We start from the raw sequence: 20,021 nt of genomic DNA, 5'->3' as shown, positions 1-20,021 counted from the left end.
GACATCACATACATGTGAGAAATTACTTCAAATCAAAATGCACAGTCAAACAGTGACAAACAAAACAACGACATACCGTGTGCGCCTTCTATTCAGAACCTCAGGAGTAGCTAGAATAGTTATATACCGTCTTAAACATCAAACTTCTCTTCATGACAGTGACGGAAAAACCCTTACACGTTCAGCCTCCGTCAATATATATACATCCCGTCTCATCGCGAGACCACAGTACGTGAACAGTGAGGTGACGTCAACACGTACAAGTTTAGATAAACAAAATAAACAATAATTGTACAACAATAACATATACATTTCTATAAAGAATCTTTTTACATTTAAGAAAATAAGAACATTATTATTACATCTTTACTATGACAGTTACACTGGCTCTATACCAAATGTTGCTGGGGGCCGTAACAGTATAGCTGAGACTATGCAACTGGCCAAGGCACCATCTCTTGTCATTCACCTCTTATTTCTTATCTCCTATTTCTTGTTTTATTCCTGGTTTTATTGTGTTCTATTTTAACTATTTCTTATCTGCTATTTCTTGTTTTATTGTGTTGAATTTTATTTACTCATTTTCATATTTTTTTAACTTACTATTGTTTTTATGTTCAGCACTTGGGAGTTGCATTCAATGTATGACTTGTGCTATATAATTAAAGTTTGATTGATTGAAGGAGGATGGAGTTGATAGAGTCATTGGTGGAGCTGGGGGGAGGGAGATAATTAGCTCCTGAGTGAAACCTGTTGAATTCCTGGTTCAACTCGATGGCCACTTGTCAGCCTGCTTGTAGCCAGTGATCTTCCTGTTCCACATCTCTCTCCTGCAGGCTGTCCTCCATCTCCAGCCTGCAGGTGTCCCTGCTCTCCTCCAGCTGCCTCTGCACTAGCTTCACTTCTTCCTCGTCACCAGACCTGAAGGCTCTCTTCTTGTTGTTGTTGAGGAGGGCCTTGAGGTCATCCCAGGCTTGTTGTTGAGGAGGGCCTTGAGGTCATCCCAGGCTTGTTGTTGAGGAGGGCCTTGAGGTCATCCCAGGCTTGTTGTTGGGAAAACACCGCAACCTCCTAGTAGGTCTAGTGTTCTCCACACAGGGGTTAATGTAACCCGAGGTGCAATGTGAAAGACCATTAATGTCCTCATGTGTCCCCATGTGACTCACAGAGAACTTCCCAATCTCATCACGGTCCTAGTGGTCACAGAGTGCTGCTGAACTACATGGATTAACGGACTGCATTTATATAGCGCCTTTATCCAAAGCGCTTTACAACGGCCTCTCATTCACCCATTCACACACACACATTCACACACCAATGGCGGCAAGCTACCAGGCAAGGCGCCGGCCCGCTCACTGGGAGCAATTTGGGGTTCAGTGTCCTGCCAAGGACACTTCAACATGTGGCCAGCCGGGGCTCGAACCGCCGATCTGCCAACCTTGCGATTATTAGACGCCGGCTCTACCTCCTGAGACACAGCCGCCCCGCTGAACTACAGGTCCCAGAGCAGTACTCTACTCTGACCACTAGGACAGTGAACTACAGGTCCCAGAGCAGTACTCTACTCTGACCACTAGGACAGTGAACTACAGGTCCCAGAGCAGTACTCTACTCTGACCACTAGGACAGTGAACTACAGGTCCCAGAGCAGTACTCTACTCTGACCACTAGGACAGTGAACTACAGGTCCCAGAGCAGTACTCTGACCACTAGGACAGTGAACTACAGGTCCCAGAGCAGTACTCTACTCTGACCACTAGGACAGTGAACTACAGGTCCCAGAGCAGTACTCTACTCTGACCACTAGGACAGTGAGGAGATCATACATGGGCATGAGGAGGACTAGGTTGTACACACAGGCAATGTGTCTAATGTGTCTGTATCCATAATATGGCAAGCGAGACTATATTGTGAATTGATTGTACACTATGGTTAATGGGAGTGAAAAAAAGAGCCAAGCCAAATGACAACCAGTTTGTTGAAAACAGTGTATTTAATAAACAATCCATAGAAAGACTGAATTTCTTTAGTGCACATATGAATTTATGATAGCAATCTAAATCATAATTTTAAGGTGGCAATTTTAAGAACAACATTTTTTCTTCCAAACACAGAACTCAGGTAGGATAGTAGAAAAAACTAAATAATTTATTAATATCTAATACTATCTCAGGTATAAATGTTGAACTGAGACTGTGTGAATGAGAAATAAAAAAAAAAAACTCTGTAAAATAAGTAAATGCACATTTTAAATACAATAGATCAGGCATGGAAAAGGCTGATGGGTCCTGCTTTGTGCAACAAGTGCTACCGGAGCCTTTACTAGCTTAGCTAGCCAACTCTGTGATGCACTTAATCTGCTAGCTGCTGGGATTCTGGGTTTCATTTGATGACTTTCCATTAGTGCTCCATGAGCTCAAGCAGATTAAAAACGTGTTGTTTGGTTGGCTATCATCACACAATATGTACTACCATCTCATAGTACATGTGTTACTCAAAGTATGTATGTTACTATATGAAAACTGTGTGAGAGATCAGATGAGATTCTAGTTATGGCAAGGTAAGGATTTCTACTGGTTTGTGCAACTTAAATTATTAAATAAATTAACACAGGTTCTAATGTTCATTAGACACCATGTCACAGGCTCTAGATGGCCCCCTAGTGGTTAGTATGAATATTATCCGTTTCCAGTTTTTGAAGGTAGACTATGGTGTTGTGCTATTGTATAATATGTGTCTCCAAGCACTGGCTCTATACCAAATGTTGCTGGGAGCCGTAACAGTAGCTCAGACTATGCAACTGGCCAAGGCACCATCTGGTCAAACATGACCAAGAAGAAACAAACAGGGAAATGACAAGCATCTCTAGATGAGAAGAGGAAGGGCCAGTCAGTAGGTAGGTAGATCAGTCTTAAAACACTGACCGCATCAATCATTTCTCATACTGAGGCTGAACGTGGTCATAAGTTGTACTGTTTTCTTTTAAAACATTTGATGTTTCAAGTTTACTTTAAATACATAAAGAGAATAACCATCATTGAACATTACGGTGAGATTAAAAACAAAAATAAAACTGAAGCAAACAGTGCTACATAAAATATATATTTTTAAATATTTACATTTTAACGAATAACACCAAATCTTAGGTCCAACAGGTTTCAACATTAAGTTGAGACATTAAACTTCAAGTATCAGGAATGATACAACAAAATGATTCTGCTTGGCAAACTTGAGTTTCTTTTTAGTGAAGAGATACAAGTCATAAGTCTGTTGCTGCTATGGGGGAGAATAGCATTGTACAAAAACATACAGTAGGACCTAACATGGAAGAATGGCTAATATATGGATATCCATACAAATATACAATGAAAGATCACAAAACTAAACTCATTTAAAGAACCCGTACGTGAACATGTTGTATGGCAACTGAAGTGCTTCTACTGGATTTACACAATAAAACTGATTTACAAACGGAAAAACACCACACAACAAAAGACACTCGATCTTTGACGTCGATTTAGCTCCGGATGTCATGTCGCTGACGTTTGACATTTCAAACATTAACAAGGGTCCATCTGTGTGTAAAGGCATTTGCACTCATTCACGAGGAACCAAGTAAGGACATTTGAATTCTACCCTTGTTCCCCTGGAGCTCCACCTGACTAGCTACACATCAACCTGACCTACTCTGCTGGCCTGGTGAGAAAGCAGCTCAGACACGCACGCACGGACATGCCTCTCTGTCTCCTGGGAGATTCACTGCTGCTGATGGCATTGTCACAGACTGAAGATCAATCTTCAGCCTGACCAGACCAGTCCAGTCCAGTTCTGTCCAGTCCAGTCTAGTCCAGTGCAAGCCCAGCCTACATACCACAGACCTCTAGTCCCACCTCCAACTGAGTGACCCCTATGACCCTAGACACACGCAGACTCTGTTTGTCCAACGATGCCCCTAGCGGAGGTGACGTCTCCCTCTCTGCCCCCCCCCCCCCTTCGCTGCCTCTTGGCTAGGTCGCTAGCGATGGCTAACGCGCCCCCCTTGAGGAACCGGACAAAGTTCTCCCCGACCAGGGGGCCCATGGCGTACAGCCCGCCCTCCTTCAGCGACTCGTACGTGTACGGGTCCACGTCCAGGGGGTTCCTCCGGCACGTGATGGGCTCTTGGGGCTCCAGCCCGAGGGGGCGGCCGTTGTCGGGGAGGAACGACAGGTTGGGGTGGGCGCCGATCAACACCAGTGCCATGGACACCTGGATCACCGTGCGCTGCCCTCCCTCCGCCTCCAGCACCACCTTCCCGCCGGGCTTGAAGACCACCACGCGGTGCCGGGGGAGGCTGACGTAGCCGGGGTAGGAGTCAGAGGACAGGAAGGAGGAGGCGGGGGTGGTGGAGGTGTTGTTGTTGTTGTTGTTGTCGTCGGTGGGGGTGGGGGGGATGGGGGGTGGGAGGTCCTGTCCCGGCCGGTGCTGCTGCTGGGTCATCATCTGGTGGACCTTGTGGTACTCTGGGTAGAGCAGCTTGGGCAGCTGGTTGAAGATGAGGGCCGGGTCGGCGACCGAGCGGCGGAAGGCGTGGTACACAGGCGTGTTGAGATGGTGGGCGGCCAGGACCGCGTCGGCCGCCGTCAGGCCCGCCCCCACCACCAGCACCGGGTCCGACGCCTGGTCCAGCCGGCCCCGGGAGATGGCCTCCTCCAGCTCCCAGAAGCTGTGGCAGACGAAGGGCAGGCCCTCGCCCTCCACCCCCAGGCGGGCGGGGATGTCGTGGGTGCCCGTGGCGAGCACCACGTTCTCCGCGCACACGGTGAACGGGATCTCCTCCTCCTCGGTCCGGGCGGCGCTCCCTCCTCCTCCTCCTCCTCCTCCACCCTCCAGGATCTCGGCCTCTCTTCTTCTCTGGAGACCCTGGACCTTCCAGATGGGGGGGCGGCCCCCCCCGGCCTCCACTCGCTGCAGGGAGGTGACGGTGGTTCCGCAGGCGAAGCTGTGCTCCAGACCCATCTGGCTGACGTAGTGTTGGTAGTAGGACGCGATCTCGGCGGGGGTGGCGCGGTCGTTGCGGACGTTCCTGAAGTGAACACATACAGACACACGGGGTCACTGATGTTGTCAGACACACATAAGACTTCCTAGAAGCCAAAACCACCTGACAACCTTGTTCACCTGACAACCTTGTTCACCTGATACTTAAACACAGTGAGAACATTGTTCACCTGATACTTAAACACAGTGAGAACCTTGTTCACCTGACACTTAGACACAGTGAGAACCTTGTTCACCTGATACTTAAACACAGTGAGAAACCTTGTTCACCTGACACTTAGACACAGTGAGAACCTTGTTCACCTGATACTTAGACACAGTGAGGAGGTTGGAGAGCCTGACACTTAGACACAGTGAGAAGGTTGGAGAGCCTGACACTTAGACACAGTGAGAAGGTTGGAGAGCCTGACACTTAGACACAGTGAGAAGGTTGGAGAGCCTGACACTTAGACACAGTGAGAAGGTTGGAGAGCCTGACACTTAGACACAGTGAGAAGGTTGGAGAGCCTGACACTTAGACACAGTGAGAAGGTTGGAGAGCCTGTAGTATCATGAATACGAAGACAGTGATTAAGTTCGATGGTGTCTAACTTTAAGCAAATACTAATAATAACTTTTATTTGTTTCCTGCAAAAGTTGCAGTTCAAAGTGCTTTAAATCATTCTATAATCATCATTTAATTATTTAGTACTTTTAAGGCAATATTAAAAAGATGGGTTTTTAGTCTTGACTTTAACATATTTGCATCCGTAAAGGTTGCATCCCTAATGTAAACTGGCAGTGCATTCCACAATTTGGGTGCATCAAATGAGAATGCAGCCTCACCAAATCTCTTCTTTTGTACATGTGGTACACAGAGAAAGCCAGCAATACGCCTGGTAACCCCCTAGGTTCCTATACCAAACCCACTGAAACAGCATACAAACTGATCTGTTTCCTTTCAACATATCAATTAAAATGTAAGGGTTTCAGCAGTCTCAAAATGCTTTTTCACGGAAGACATTTACATACTGCATCGCACCATCACACATGTAAAGCAGACCTGCTGGATTCAAGGAAATGATTTCTTGCCTGATGTTTTTACACGTGGAGGAACGTGTCATTTGAACGGAACAGACCTGAATTAGAATCACAGGCTGACACGTCTATGGCCACTAAATGACGATGCGTCAGTACCCACCTGCGCTTTTCTCTCATCCACTCCTTCAGCTTCAGACCTGGCAGTTCCATCCAGTTAGCCAGACTTAGCGTTAGCATAGAGCCCTCCATGGCCTGAGGAGGAAAAACAAAGCAGACAAACAATAAACCACCAGATCCAAATGTCCACATGCAAAACAATTTGTTATCAGGAATTTTCAGCCAAGTCCTGTTTGTGCCCCACACTGCTTTGCATGCCAGTGTTCTTTGCACACCAACCGTGTTGTTTGTTAAACTCAGGCATGAAAACAGGTCGGGGTGAAAAAGGTGAGAAGGATATGAGACCCGGATCCTGCTAGGGCAGTCGGAGACTGAGAGCCAAAAAAGATTATTGGGGTACCAGAAAGAGACACATGATACATGCGGGCTCACAAAAGCACTCCCTCTCACTCTCCCTCACTCACACACACACACTCCAATAGGCTACGAGACCAGTGGCGTCATTTCAGCAAAAGCCACGATATGGCATGGTACCGAATGGGGGGGGGTAGAGGTGGATTTTTTCCCTCCAAATCAGTTATGCAATAGTCAATTTTAGTGAGTTGTTTCTGTACAGAAACGAAAATATGAATGTATAATTAAGTGCAAATAAAGTATCTTTACATGTTCACATGTAAACATACACATATGTTGTATAAGAAACTAGACTGACAACTTCTCATGAAATGCGCAACAGTGCAGCTTTAATATAAGCTAGTACAGTGTTTCCCAAACTGTGGGGCGTGGGGGGTACTGCAGGGGGGGCGCGGATTTTTTTTATTTATTTATATATATATACAGTATATATATACGCGATCCATGTGCACCCAAGCTCAACACATATATACCATATATTTGCCATATATCATACTTCCGTTATATATCGAAAAATATGATGATAAATACATATAAAACGCAACAATGGCAACATTGAAATAGTTTACTCTATGTTCAACTGCCGCGGCGTTGCCTTTAATATACAAATATTGTATGACCCTCCCGGTCAGCCTGCTCACACGGTGCGGCTCCACGGTTCATTGGTGGAAAGGAATTTTTAACGAACTCCCAGCGAAATCAAAACACGAAAATCTTCTGTCACTACCTTTTCCAGTTGAACATAGAGTAAACTATTTACATTTTGCCATTGTTTGCGAAGTTACAAGATCCTTATATGTACAAAGGATGCAAAGTTCTAATGTAGCTACTGGAGACGTGACAGGTGCCTGAGACTGCCATATTATATATCTGCCATATATCATACCTCAGTTTTATATGTATTCATCATCATATTTTTTGGGCATTTAGTTCATTAAACGGCGAAAATCTCTGGCTGGCCTGGGTTGCGATTCCATTTAATTTACAGGGAACTATGTGTGAAAGGGGCTAACAGCTTGCAAAATAGGCTGACAACGCTAACGTTAGTAGTTATCTGTACTGCACTGTAATGTTAGTACCAAATGTTAGTACCAAAGTTAGCCATCTATCGTTAGCTAGCAATTTGTGTTTTGTTAACGTTACATTCTTATCTCAGTATTTGCGACTTCAGTCCTTGTCTTCTCTCAGCATACGAAAACCGCGGCTGACGTTCTGTCACCAATTTCTTCACCAAGGAGTTTCACCCCTTCACGCCTGCGCACCTGTTGCTTCTCTTTTCTGTAGCCCGGGCCATCAACGGCCCATCAAAATCTAATCGTTCGAACGTTCAACGTGCGTTCCAGACTAAAGAGCCGCTCCGCTCCGCTCCGCTTCCCCCCCCCCCCCCAAAAAAAAACAAAACTCATCGGATCTATAGGATTCAGGGAAGTCACCTATTTTGGATTCAAAACGGCTAATTTCGACAAAAGGTGAGCGATTATCATGCCTGTTAACTAGCCGTCAACATTGGTAAGATTGATTGATGATTATCCACTGGTGTACATTATCCAAATGTACCAAAGACAACAAACCTTTTTGGGTCTGACACAACTCAAACTTTCCCCAACTTTCAACTTGACTCCCAGGCTTTTTTTGTTAGCTAACATCTAATCTAATATCTATCCAATCCTTTCAGATCTAGAAGAAGTTCTGTATTAGGATGGACACTGGGAGATCGATTTGGCCAATCATGTCATGATGACATCATCACTTACGTGCCAGGCTCCTCCGGGCGGGCCCTTGCCCAGCACCAGGTGTGGCGTGGCCCGCTCAGGCTGGTAGCGCCACAGCAGGGGCGAGGCGTGGTCCAGGCCAAAGTCACTGTCGGGCAGCAGCAGGGAGTCAAACAGGACCGCCACAGGGTTGGAGGAGCGGCCCTCCAGTCCCTCACACAGGTACTCCAGGTCCTGCACACACACACAGACACACAGACACACAGACCACACACACACAGACACACAGACACACACACACACACACAAGTTATTACCACTCAGATACTGTAAGCATACACGTTATCCATTGTAACGCCTATATCAAGATGTAAGTTATGTAAGATGTCTGCTAACAACAAAGCAATCAGTAAATGATTGTGTCATGTCATTGTATCCAAGAGTCATTCAAGTGTTACAAGTACAATTTTCTTTCTTTTTTTTCTTTACAGATTTATTGCCAGGCATTTTTGCTGGAGGGAGAAATGTGGGGTGTGGGACCTTTGGAAGAATGATAAGAATGTGGATTCACGTACTGTGATCTGAACATCATGTTCAGAAAACATAAATCTGATTCAAGTGTCTAGTGACCAGCGAGTACTAAGAACTATGGCTTGTCAAAAGGCAAGATGGAACTCAACCCTATATCCTGGCACCTGTCCAATCCCATTCCCTTTCAGACCTGCACAACAAGCGCCTGAGTGTTGGGAGGGTGTGGTTCTTGTTCAGGCAGGACTATGAGGCGGTGTGGTACTGACCTGCTCCAGCAGAGAGAGGTGCCGCCGCTCACTCAGCTTCTCCTGCAGCAGGGCGTTGGGGTGGGTGCCCTCTGGGGCGAGGTAGGGGGTGTGGCCTGACAGCAGGTAGGACAGGCAGATCCCTGAGGGGCCATTCCCTGGGAGAGACGGGGGAGTGGAGAGACAGGCTCAGACCAGTCTGGTACAATATTGTCATTGTACATGAGCTTCCTGTGTCTTATGAGACCATTGAAGATGAACTGCCTAAAAAAGCTGTCAAACGTTTTTGGACAGAGACGTTATTACATGAATCCACCTTTACAACACACCTTAAAACATGGCTGTCTGATAACTATAACTGCACACATTCATCTCTGTCAGATGTGACGTGTGTGTGTTATTATGTGACATAATCATCGATGCTGCCCCTCCATCTCTGCTATACCCGCCTGCGTGTACACTCACTGGCCACTTTATTAGGTACACCTTTTCAACTGCACATGAACGCAAATATCTAATCAGCCAATCATGTGGCAGCAACTCAATACATTTAGTTCAAACCAAGCACCAGAATGGGAAAGAAAGGTGATTTAAGTGACTTTGAACTTGGCATGGGTGTTGGTGCCAGACGGGCTGTTTTTAGTATTTCAGAAAGTGCTGATCTACTGGGATTTTCCTGCACAACCATCTCTAGGGGTAACAGAGATGGTCAGAAAAAGAGAAAATATCCAATGAGTGGCAGTTCTCACCTTGGTGGTGGTGGTGTAGTGGTGGGGTGGTGTAATGGTGTGGGGTGTGGGGGTGTGTAATGGTGGTGGTGGTGGTGGTGTAATGGTGTGGGGTGTGGGGGGTGTATTGGTGTGGTGGATATTTTCTTGGCACAAATCTCCAGCAACTGTGTGATGTTAGAATGTCAACATGGACCAAAATCTCTGAGGAATGTTTCCAGCACCTTGTTGAATCTATGCCACGAAGAATTAGGGCAGTTCTGAAGGTAAAGAGGATCCAACCCGGTACTAGCAAGGTGTAACTAATAAAGTGGCCGGTGAGTGAATGTCTTGTATGTCCTTTTATTGTGGTTGCTCTGACCATTTTCTTTTCCCTTGTCCCCTTTGTATTGTTTTTCTTGCATGAACCGCATTGATTGCTGCCATCATCTGTGCCTGCCTGTTTGTGCTTGCTCCAAATGTGTGTGATATGTTTGGATGTCTTTCTTCATTTTGTTTGTATGCTTACTCTAATTGTAAACATAATGTCATTATTTTTCTTTAAACTAATTTTTTAGGTTGCATATTAACAACCTGGAAATTAGCCATGTAGGCTAAAGCTGCTCCATTTACTGCTGTTCATTTATGGGGACTGTCCACCGAACTATAAACTAATCTTCTGTTGACAGGAAAAGAGGACTTGCGTGTTGAAGGGTTCAGCTGGGAGTCAACCAAGCACTTGACTTGGGTACAGTGTGTACGCTGATAAGCACACGTGAGGTAGTCGCTTTGAGTACAGCGCTGCAGGGGAATTTTTCCTGAACAGGTTTCCCGCCCTTGCTTGCTTGCTGTGCGCCGCTGGTTCTCTGGCCTCCCCTCGCGGGCCCCTCCTCTGGGGCCCCTCCTCTGGGGCCCCTCCGTGTGTTTGGTCTGTTCCGCCGCCGGGGCACCTGGTTGGACTAGTCAGGTGCAGGGCAATTATAGTTTGTGCCTGGTTGGCTGGGTCGGGTGTGCTGGTGGTGGGGCGAGTCGGCTGCGTGGGGCGGCTGGGGGTCCCCGGGGGGGGGTTTGGGGGCTGCTGCCGTGCGCTGGTAGGCAAACTGGAGATAGTCGCTCTATGAGTAGAGGGCTGCAAGGGCATTTTTGGGATGCACAGTGTACAGGTTTTTTGCCCTCGCCTGCTTGCGTGTTCTGCCATCATGTGGTTTTAAATGTCCATCTTAGTTGTTGCTTTATCTTCTTCGCTCTCTGTGAAGCGCATTGGGCTGATTTGAACTAATAAACTAAACTAAATGAAACTAATTAATCGTGTACCACTTAGCTTTTTTGTTAATGGAAATATTAAGTCATCTGGTATTGAGAGGAATGGACTCACTGGCCCACCTTTTAATAACAAGATCATTATGGCCGCATAAAGGTCTATTAGGTTCGCGCGCAAGACAATAGTCACAAGATGCCGTGTCATTGTGACGAGCTTGACGAATTCACTGGCTTTACTTGCTCTGTTGACTTGGCTTACTCATGACATTTAGAATACCGGCTCAGCAGAGAACCCACCAGAAAGCCCTCTGATGCAAAACAGGTTCCTTCCTTATAATTCCGGCAAAGGTTGCGCAGTGTAGATTCTAGTTCTGTAAAGAGTTCACCAAATCCCCATGAATGTGACGGGGCAGCTGTGGCGCAGGAGGTAGAGCCACCGCCTAATGATCGCAAGGTCGGCGGTTCGAGCCCCGGCTGGCCACATGTCGAAGTGTCCTTGGGCAAGACACTGAACCCCAAGTTGCTCCCAGTGCACTAATTTACTTAGTTTTCTTTTTTATTCTTTTTCCTCTAGCTATCTACTTGCTAACTCAATTGTCAATATTATTGCGTTGGTTTTTGTGATGTTTGTTGTTGTTTTTGCTGTTGTCGTTGGGTGGGTGGGACGGGATAGGTGGGAAAAAGAAATAGTGAAAAAGAAATAGTGAATATAAACTTGGTGGATGTAAACTGTATTATTTGCCATACTTCTCACCCCCAAAACAACAACAACAAAAAAGTGTTTGTGTGTGTGCGTGTGGTGTGTGTGGTGTGTGTGTGTGTGTGTGTGTGTGTGTGTGTGTGTGTGTGTGTGTGTGTGTGTGTGTGTGTGAGTGTAGCCTCAGTCTCACCGATGACAACAACTGGCAGGATCTCTCTGGTGTCTGTGTGGTGCAGGTCCAGATCCATAGTTGTATTGCTTTTATCTGGGAGGAGAAAAGAAACGGGAAAGTGTCAAAAGCCTTAAATGTCAGCCTACTTCTACCGGTCAGTGCAGTTCAGTACATTTCCACTCCCCCCCCCTGGTTTCCATAGCACTGCACTGTTTAGGGAAATAAACCAAACATTGTCCCAGTCAGAGCCACCGGTCATGACCTCAAGCTGAGGTGAACGTGTCCAGATAAGATGGGGCAAGTAAACTGTCGCTACTAAAACGTCATTTGTAATTTTTTGGGAGAACACTAAAATGCCTGGGGTAGCGTCCAACAGTGAGCTCATTCTGTCAGGAAGGGTGAGGACATCTTAAAACCTGCAAGGCAGCTGCATGGAGCAGCAGGAGGAGTGGGTGGGAAGTACAGTAAAGTGTGTGTGTGTGTGTGTGTGGAATGGGAAAGGGGGGGGGACTTATGGTGGAGAGAGACCTGCCAGGCGTACGGCCCAGCAGAGTTATATAACTCACTTTGCTGGTAAGCGTGACTCTGCAAGAACTTTTAAAGTGATAGTGGCGCCCCAGGCAAGATGCTATGTTAAGATCCCAGACCAAACCCTGAAGGCACGGTAGGCTGGGCTGATATCACAGTGTGTGGCATGATGGGGAAGGATTAAGTTGTAGTCTGACATGTTCTTATGAGTACAAGAAAAATTACTTGTTCTTATGAGTACATTCATCTATACAACGAAGTGATAAAATGAACAGCTATATAACAGATATATGTAACAGATAAGTGAGTTATTACATAAGATGTAGGTTAAGATGTGCCCTGGAATCTTTTGTTCAATATTGCTGTTGTTATGGTTACTGTTCGATGTTGTTGAAAACAAAGTCTTGATAACCCTAGCCCAAAGCATTCACCATTTAACACTGTAACTTTGTGTACTATTAGATCAATGTCGGATAAATTTGTCAGATAAAACATCCAGGATGTGTGTGTGTGTGTGTTTGTGCGCGCGCGTGTGCTTCTAAGCGCACCAGTGTGTGTCAATAAAGGCAAACCTATGACAGCACAGCATGCCATAACTTGTGGGGGGAAAAAAGAGACAAAAATGACAGACAAAATAGTAGCCTGGAAGCCTCTAATCACAATAAATAAATAATGCATCAAAGTACAATGATACATTTCTCACCAGCTACCCTTCACTGTACACTACACTAGCATGATGTAAACTTACTACATTACACTAGCATGATGTAAACATACTACATTACACTAGCATGATGTAAACATACTACATTACACTAGCATGTTGTAAACTTACTACATTACACTAGCATGTTGTAAACATACTACATTACACTAGCATGTTGTAAACATGCTACATTACACTAGCATGTTGTAAACATACTACATTACACTAGCATGATGTAAACATACTACATTACACTAGCATGTTGTAAACATACTACACTACACTAGCATGATGTAAACTTACTACATTACACTAGCATGTTGTAAACTTACTACATTACACTAGCATGTTGTAAACATACTACACTACACTAGCATGATGTAAACATACTACATTACACTAGCATGATGTAAACATACTACATTAAACTAGCATGATGTAAACTTACTACATTACACTAGCATGATGTAAACATACTACACTACACTAGCATGATGTAAACATACTACATTACACTAGCATGTTGTAAACTTACTACATTACACTAGCATGATGTAAACTTACTACATTACACTAGCATGATGTAAACATACTACATTACACTAGCATGTTGTAAACATACTACATTACACTAGCATGTTGTAAACATACTACATTACACTAGCATGTTGTAAACATACTACATTACACTAGCATGTTGTAAACATACTACATTAAACTAGCATGATGTAAACTTACTACATTACACTAGCATGATGTAAACTTACTACATTAAATAATTCATAATAATTTTGCCATTTAGCAGACGCTTTTTAATCCAAAGCGACTTACAATTACGAATGACAGGGACATTCCCCCTGGAGTAACTGAGGGCTAAGTGCCTTACTCAAGGACACACTAGTAGTGGTGTGGTTTCAGGCGGGATTCGAACTCACAACCTTCCGATCACAAGTCCAACTCACTATCCACTGGACCACCACTACCCCTACATTACACTAGCATGATGTAAACTTACTTACTACATTACACTAGCATGATGGAAACATACTACATTACACTAGCATGTTGTAAACTTACTACATTACACTAGCATGATGTAAACATACTACATTACACTAGCATGATGTAAACTTACTACATTACACTAGCATGTTGTAAACGTACTACATTACACTAGCATGTTGTAAACATACTACATTACACTAGCATGTTTTAAACATACTACATTACACTAGCATGTTGTAAACATACTACATTACACTAGCATGATGTAAACATACTACATTACACTAGCATGTTGTAAACATACTACATTACACTAGCATGTTGTAAACATACTACATTACACTAGCATGATGTAAACTTACTACATTACACTAGCATGTTGTACACGTACTACATTACACTAGCATGTTGTAAACATACTACATTACACTAGCATGTTTTAAACATACTACATTACACTAGCATGATGTAAACATACTACATTACACTAGCATGTTGTAAACATACTACATTACACTAGCATGTTGTAAACATACTACATTACACTAGCATGATGTAAACTTACTACATTACACTAGCATGTTGTAAACATACTACATTACACTAGCATGATGTAAACATACTACATTACACTTTGATACAGGCCACTCCCCCTAAGTGTCTAAGCCACTCCCACTTTGATACAGGCCACACCCACATTGATACAGGCCACTCCCCTTAACTCTCTAAGCCACTCCCACTTTGATACAAGCCACTCCCCTTAAACTTACTACATTACACTAGCATGATGTAAACCTGCGAGGCCACGTGATCCCCTAGTATGACATAATAGGAGCCAGACAGATAGACAGAGAGGATTAGACTGCGGATATAAATAGTGTGGACGTCTAGATACATATATATCCATATATCTAATGCTCACTTCAGATGAAGCAGAAGGACTCTTGAGCCATGCATTATTGTGTCCCATTGTGTTAAGTCTCTGTCCCTTTCACCGGTGGAACACTAGACTCTGAGAGGCACATCTGCAGATGGCATGACCCTCTTAACGAGATTGTAATAATGATCTCCAGATTAAACACTAGACAACCCCGGGTGCATTGCTGCAACCCTGCCGTCACATGTGTTGGTGGTTGTGAGCCAGATCACCTCGTTGTAACCCATGTCTGGTGGTGGACTTACATGTGTCCCTGTCCCCCTGACCACCCACCACCGGCACATTGAATCCATGGATGTCAAATGAACTAATGCACATTTTTGTCCACATCAGAGGAATGATGCAAAGCGGTTTAATAAACAACCAGATATGCATATTCTATCGCCTACGAGCAGACAACTGATCAGATGTCAGGGTGATATGAAGTTGTAAAATCAAAATGAGGAGAAAGAAATAAAATGTAACCAGATCCATACCGAGGAATGAACCGCTGACCAGCCCCGAACCAGCACCTGACAAAGCCGCCTGGGTGGAGATCCTGGCTTAGAACAAGGTTGGATTTATTCCCCAAAGTCAAAATATTGATGGCTGATCTCCCAAGGTGTGCTGATTCAGCGTTGCATGCTACCTGTTATATATCTTTAGACGACATGTGTGAAATGCTGCAATAACGTTACAGTGTCCCGGCGACGGAAACACGGACAGGTCTTATCATTCCGACTGGCGTTGAGTTCCACCGGCAGGCAGCCAATCACCGCCGAGTCCACAGGCAGGCAGCCAATCACTGCCGAGGGGGGAGTGACCCTGAAACGACTACAGGCCTTCTTCTGCGTTGTTTTTCTCCTCGCATTTAGCCAACACTCTTAAACGATTGGTTGAAACGCGCCATCAGAGTAATTTGGGCCAATCATTCTTAACTACGCAATGTGCAACGGACACGCCTTCTCTTGTAAACAGACTGATTCACCTGATCACCCATACTAAATGCATACTACTACATACGAGATTGAATGTTAAACATACCTGCATGTCATCATATTCATGATTAGTGGGCGAAACCAGTCTCTCTCTCTCTTTGAAATACATAGGGATATGAATCATATGATATGATCACTTTTTTTGTTTGTTGCTAAATTCAACAAAGAAATGTCCCTATTGATGTACCTGGGTGGGTTATCTGGTTTTCAACCATGCGTCTCATGCATGCTCATAATGAGTATAAACCTGAGAGGCAACTCTGTATTGACTTCCAGTGGTGATCTTGTCACTCTCTGTCACACAAAGCTGTGTCCACACAAGCTCTGTAGCATGATACTATACCTATACTGTTCCTCTGATATCTACTACCCCCACTGTTTCTCCAGATCAGATTAGCATAGATTACTTTTCCTGCTATGACTGGTGGATTGATGATTCACTTACTTAGTCAAATGTATTGATTGTAAGTCAATTTGGAATAAGGCGTCTGCTAAATGCCAGAAATGTAATGTTAACAAATGCCTACTCATCCTTATGTAATCATTGTTGCTATGGCTTGATTTTCACCTTGGGGTAAACACGCCTTCCTACTTTGTTTGCTAATTCATTGTGAATAGACAGGTTGCCTGTTGCTCTAAACTGCTGTGTCATTCAGTTAGTCACGCCAAATGCACCATCATATCTAGTGGCTTGGCTGTGATTCAGAAAGTTCCAGTATTGCTCTAACCCAGGGGTCATTGTTCTTAGCCAGGCTGATCATTGGATACACTGCAGTTGTGACAGTTTGGTAGCATCCGTGTCACTCTAGTCTAAACAAAAACAGTCACGGGTTCTTTTCATCAAGGTTTTGAATTTGGGGTCAGTTGGCAGTTATCTCCTAGTTGTGTTCCCTTTATGGAATCCTGTCTGGGTCACAAATAGCACCTGGATCATTGTTTGACTGGCATAGACAGACCACTGCCAGTCACATTCCTTCCACATCCTTCTATCTATCGAACCTGGCAGAGGAGAATGTTGTGCATTCTAAAAATATTAGCGATGTAGGCCGCAGCCTGCAGCACAGGCAATGTGGAGAGATGTAGTCATGGCCGAAAATATTGGCACCCCTGCACTTCTGTCAGATAATACACCACTTCTCCCAGAGAAGTTGTTGCAATTACAAATGCTTTGGTATTCACATGTTTATTTATTTTGTTTGTATTGGAACAACACAAAAAGCAGAGGAAAAAAAGCCAAATCTGATATCATTCCACACAGAAAAGAACTCTCTTCTGTCCACGTCCAGGAAGGTTAGCTACTGTGTCATGTGTTGTAATGTCTTGATGACGTTGGTCACAGTGGACACAGAAACATTAAGATCTCTGGAGAGGGACTTGTAGCCTTGAGATTGTCCATTGGCTTTTCCACAATTTTGTTCTCAAATCCTCAGACAATTCTTTGCTCTTCTTTCTTTTCTCCATGCTCAGTGTGCTACACACAGACACACAACACAAAGGTTGTGCCAACAATTTGAACTGATTGCAAATGTGATTTCTATATTACCAGCACCTGTAACTTGCCACAGATGAGCTTAAATACAAATTAAAGGAGAATTGCATGCTTGAAATACAATTATTTCATACAATTCTGAATAATTGTGTCCAGTCCATTTTTATAGTTCTGTGTGGAATGAGATTTGGCTTTTTTCTCAGCTTTTTTGTGTTGTTCCAATGCAAACAAAAGAAATAAACATCTTAATACCAAAGCATTTGTAATTGCAACAATTTTCTGGGAGCATTATCGGACATAAGTGCAAATATGTGTGGGGAGCCACCCCTCCTAAATTTCGTTGTTTGGTACCTGTACTGTAGCAATGACAATAAAGTCCATTCATTCAAATACTTTTGTAATGTAAAACTGCACAGTACATGTTGTGGTTTTATGTTTTCATTGGCGTCTGAGTTGGTTTAAGATGCATACTGTGTGATGAAGTGTATGTAATACGTTAGAGACATCATTTCCGAGGGGCTCCAAGAGTTAAAAGTACACAAAAGCATTCCTCCCATCCCTTTCGAAGAACTAACGAGCATTTGGAACAAAGAGGGACAGCCCTATATCCAAACAATTCAGGCGCTTTATAAACCCAAAAGAAAACATAGCAAAGGAAAACTCCTTTATGAACCGACAGAGGGTTGTTCTGGTTGTCATGGGGACTAAGGCGTTATATAAATAAGATTACATAATGTCAGCACCCGCTGAAATAGCTATAATGTCAAACTTATCCCAGCAGCTCAGTGTTTTTGATTAAGAGGGAGATACATGGTGGCTCCACCTAAGCCAATCACAAAACCTTCAAAAGGAACATGAATGAAGTGCAGAATTGTATATCATTGTTCATAGTTCTGGTGACGGGAAAAGTTTGTTGCCAACTTTAAAATAGTTGCAACACATGACTAAAATAGTTGCAAACACTTTGTTCCTTTGTTTCACTCCTCAGCCCTTAAGCCCCATGGTCTAATGGCTACACGGAGACCTGTGTCACTCAGACTAATATCAAGATATTGACTCTATGTTAAAAAATGTTGTGCACTCATTCACAATTGAATGTCAGTACAAATGTAAATGAAATATATTGACATATGAAATGAAGAGAGATTGAGACATAGATTATGATTGAATTCCAAGTCAATACCAAGTCCAAGTGCTATGTCTGCAATGTGTAACCCACAGTTGCAAAAGTCTGACTTGCATAAACAACTTCTTGCATCAGCATCAAGTCAAATAGATAAGTGTGTTACATAGGGCTCCTGCTAACTCCAGTCCATTGTAGGTCATTCTATTGCAGGCAAGGTTGGGGTCTTCGGTTTCAATTGACTTAATTCAATTGATGGATTGATGTCCACATAATAGCAAAATTGTACATGATAAATTAATTCATAACATTTCAATGTATAATCCTGAATTTACTGAATGAAAGGCACTATCAGTGATCTCTGCCTGCAGCAAACATCCCCCAACATGCCAACAACGCTTCATTTCTATGACATCTGTGGTGTTCATGGAATGACATTCCCTGAGAGCAGCATTACATTTACAAAGCATGATTTAAAGCTATATATCATGTATTTACATAGTGTCCTATGACAACCAAAACATAAACAACTGAGTAATACACTGTGAATGTCTATGTGTTACAAACTTGAGTTAAGCTTGATTTAGTTTGTTCAGTAGACTGGAGCTAATGGGACGGCATAGTACTAAAAGTCCCAACAAAATGAAGCACACCTCAAATACTTAACCCACATCTGATTGACACCAACTTGGATTCCAGGCCAAGCAGTAAAATGTATATTGCATGGATGAAGTTAGACTTAGTTACTTAATACAGGTCTTTTTTCCTTCAGTATCTTTACTATCAGTGGACTTTGGAATGTTAAGAACAGCTAGGGAAAGGCCAGATGCCAGAGACTTCAAACTGTCATGGAAATGTACAGTTTGTACACAAACACAAACTGTACACCATGACTTGGCACACGGTCATTCAATCTTCCTGTCTCTGACCTGGTTAACTGAACCCATTGACCTGGGCAGGTCATAAAGGCTGACTACACCACATGATCTCTCGCTTCCTGTTGAACACATATTTCCCGGTCTAGTGCCCTGATTTGGCTAACCAATCATCATCATCATCATCATCATTATCAAAAGGCTCATTGACAGCTAGGCTTTATTGGATTTAAACAAATATGTAAAACAGTGAGGTACTTTAACATTAAAATAACTAAGTAACAATACTATGTTGGTGTGGACTAGAGCAATATTTTAGTTACAAACATCCCAGAGCGCCACTTAAACATTAATATCATCTATCAAACATACAAGAGTAGAAACTAATTCTTATAGCATATTGCAGTGTTTATCATGTGGAATAATCTGGCAGATTTCTTTCTGACTACAGACTCTCATCATC

General features: G+C 43.6%; 1 protein-coding gene across 1 annotated transcript; it reads right to left on the bottom strand.

Annotated features, from left to right (window-relative positions):
- Positions 1 to 785: 785 nt before the first annotated feature.
- Positions 786 to 12,062, bottom strand: osgn1 (oxidative stress induced growth inhibitor 1; the record flags this gene model as incomplete). The annotated part of the gene is made up of 6 exons (XM_080546124.1): positions 11,937 to 12,062; positions 9,101 to 9,237; positions 8,346 to 8,537; positions 6,221 to 6,312; positions 3,946 to 5,065; positions 786 to 956 (listed from the first exon to the last, which is right to left on the bottom strand). The coding sequence occupies exons 1-6, from the start codon at positions 11,992 to 11,994 to the stop codon at positions 786 to 788; spliced, it is 1,770 nt and encodes a 589-aa protein (XP_080402250.1). The 5' UTR covers positions 11,995 to 12,062.
- Positions 12,063 to 20,021: the final 7,959 nt, after the last annotated feature.

Source organism: Nansenia antarctica (assembly GCF_963989245.1).
Source record: "Nansenia antarctica genome assembly, chromosome: 15".
In the NCBI taxonomy this organism is placed as follows: domain Eukaryota; kingdom Metazoa; phylum Chordata; class Actinopteri; order Argentiniformes; family Microstomatidae; genus Nansenia; species Nansenia antarctica.
Note: the sequence above shows the minus strand (reverse complement) of the source record. Positions and strands in the feature narration are given on the sequence as shown.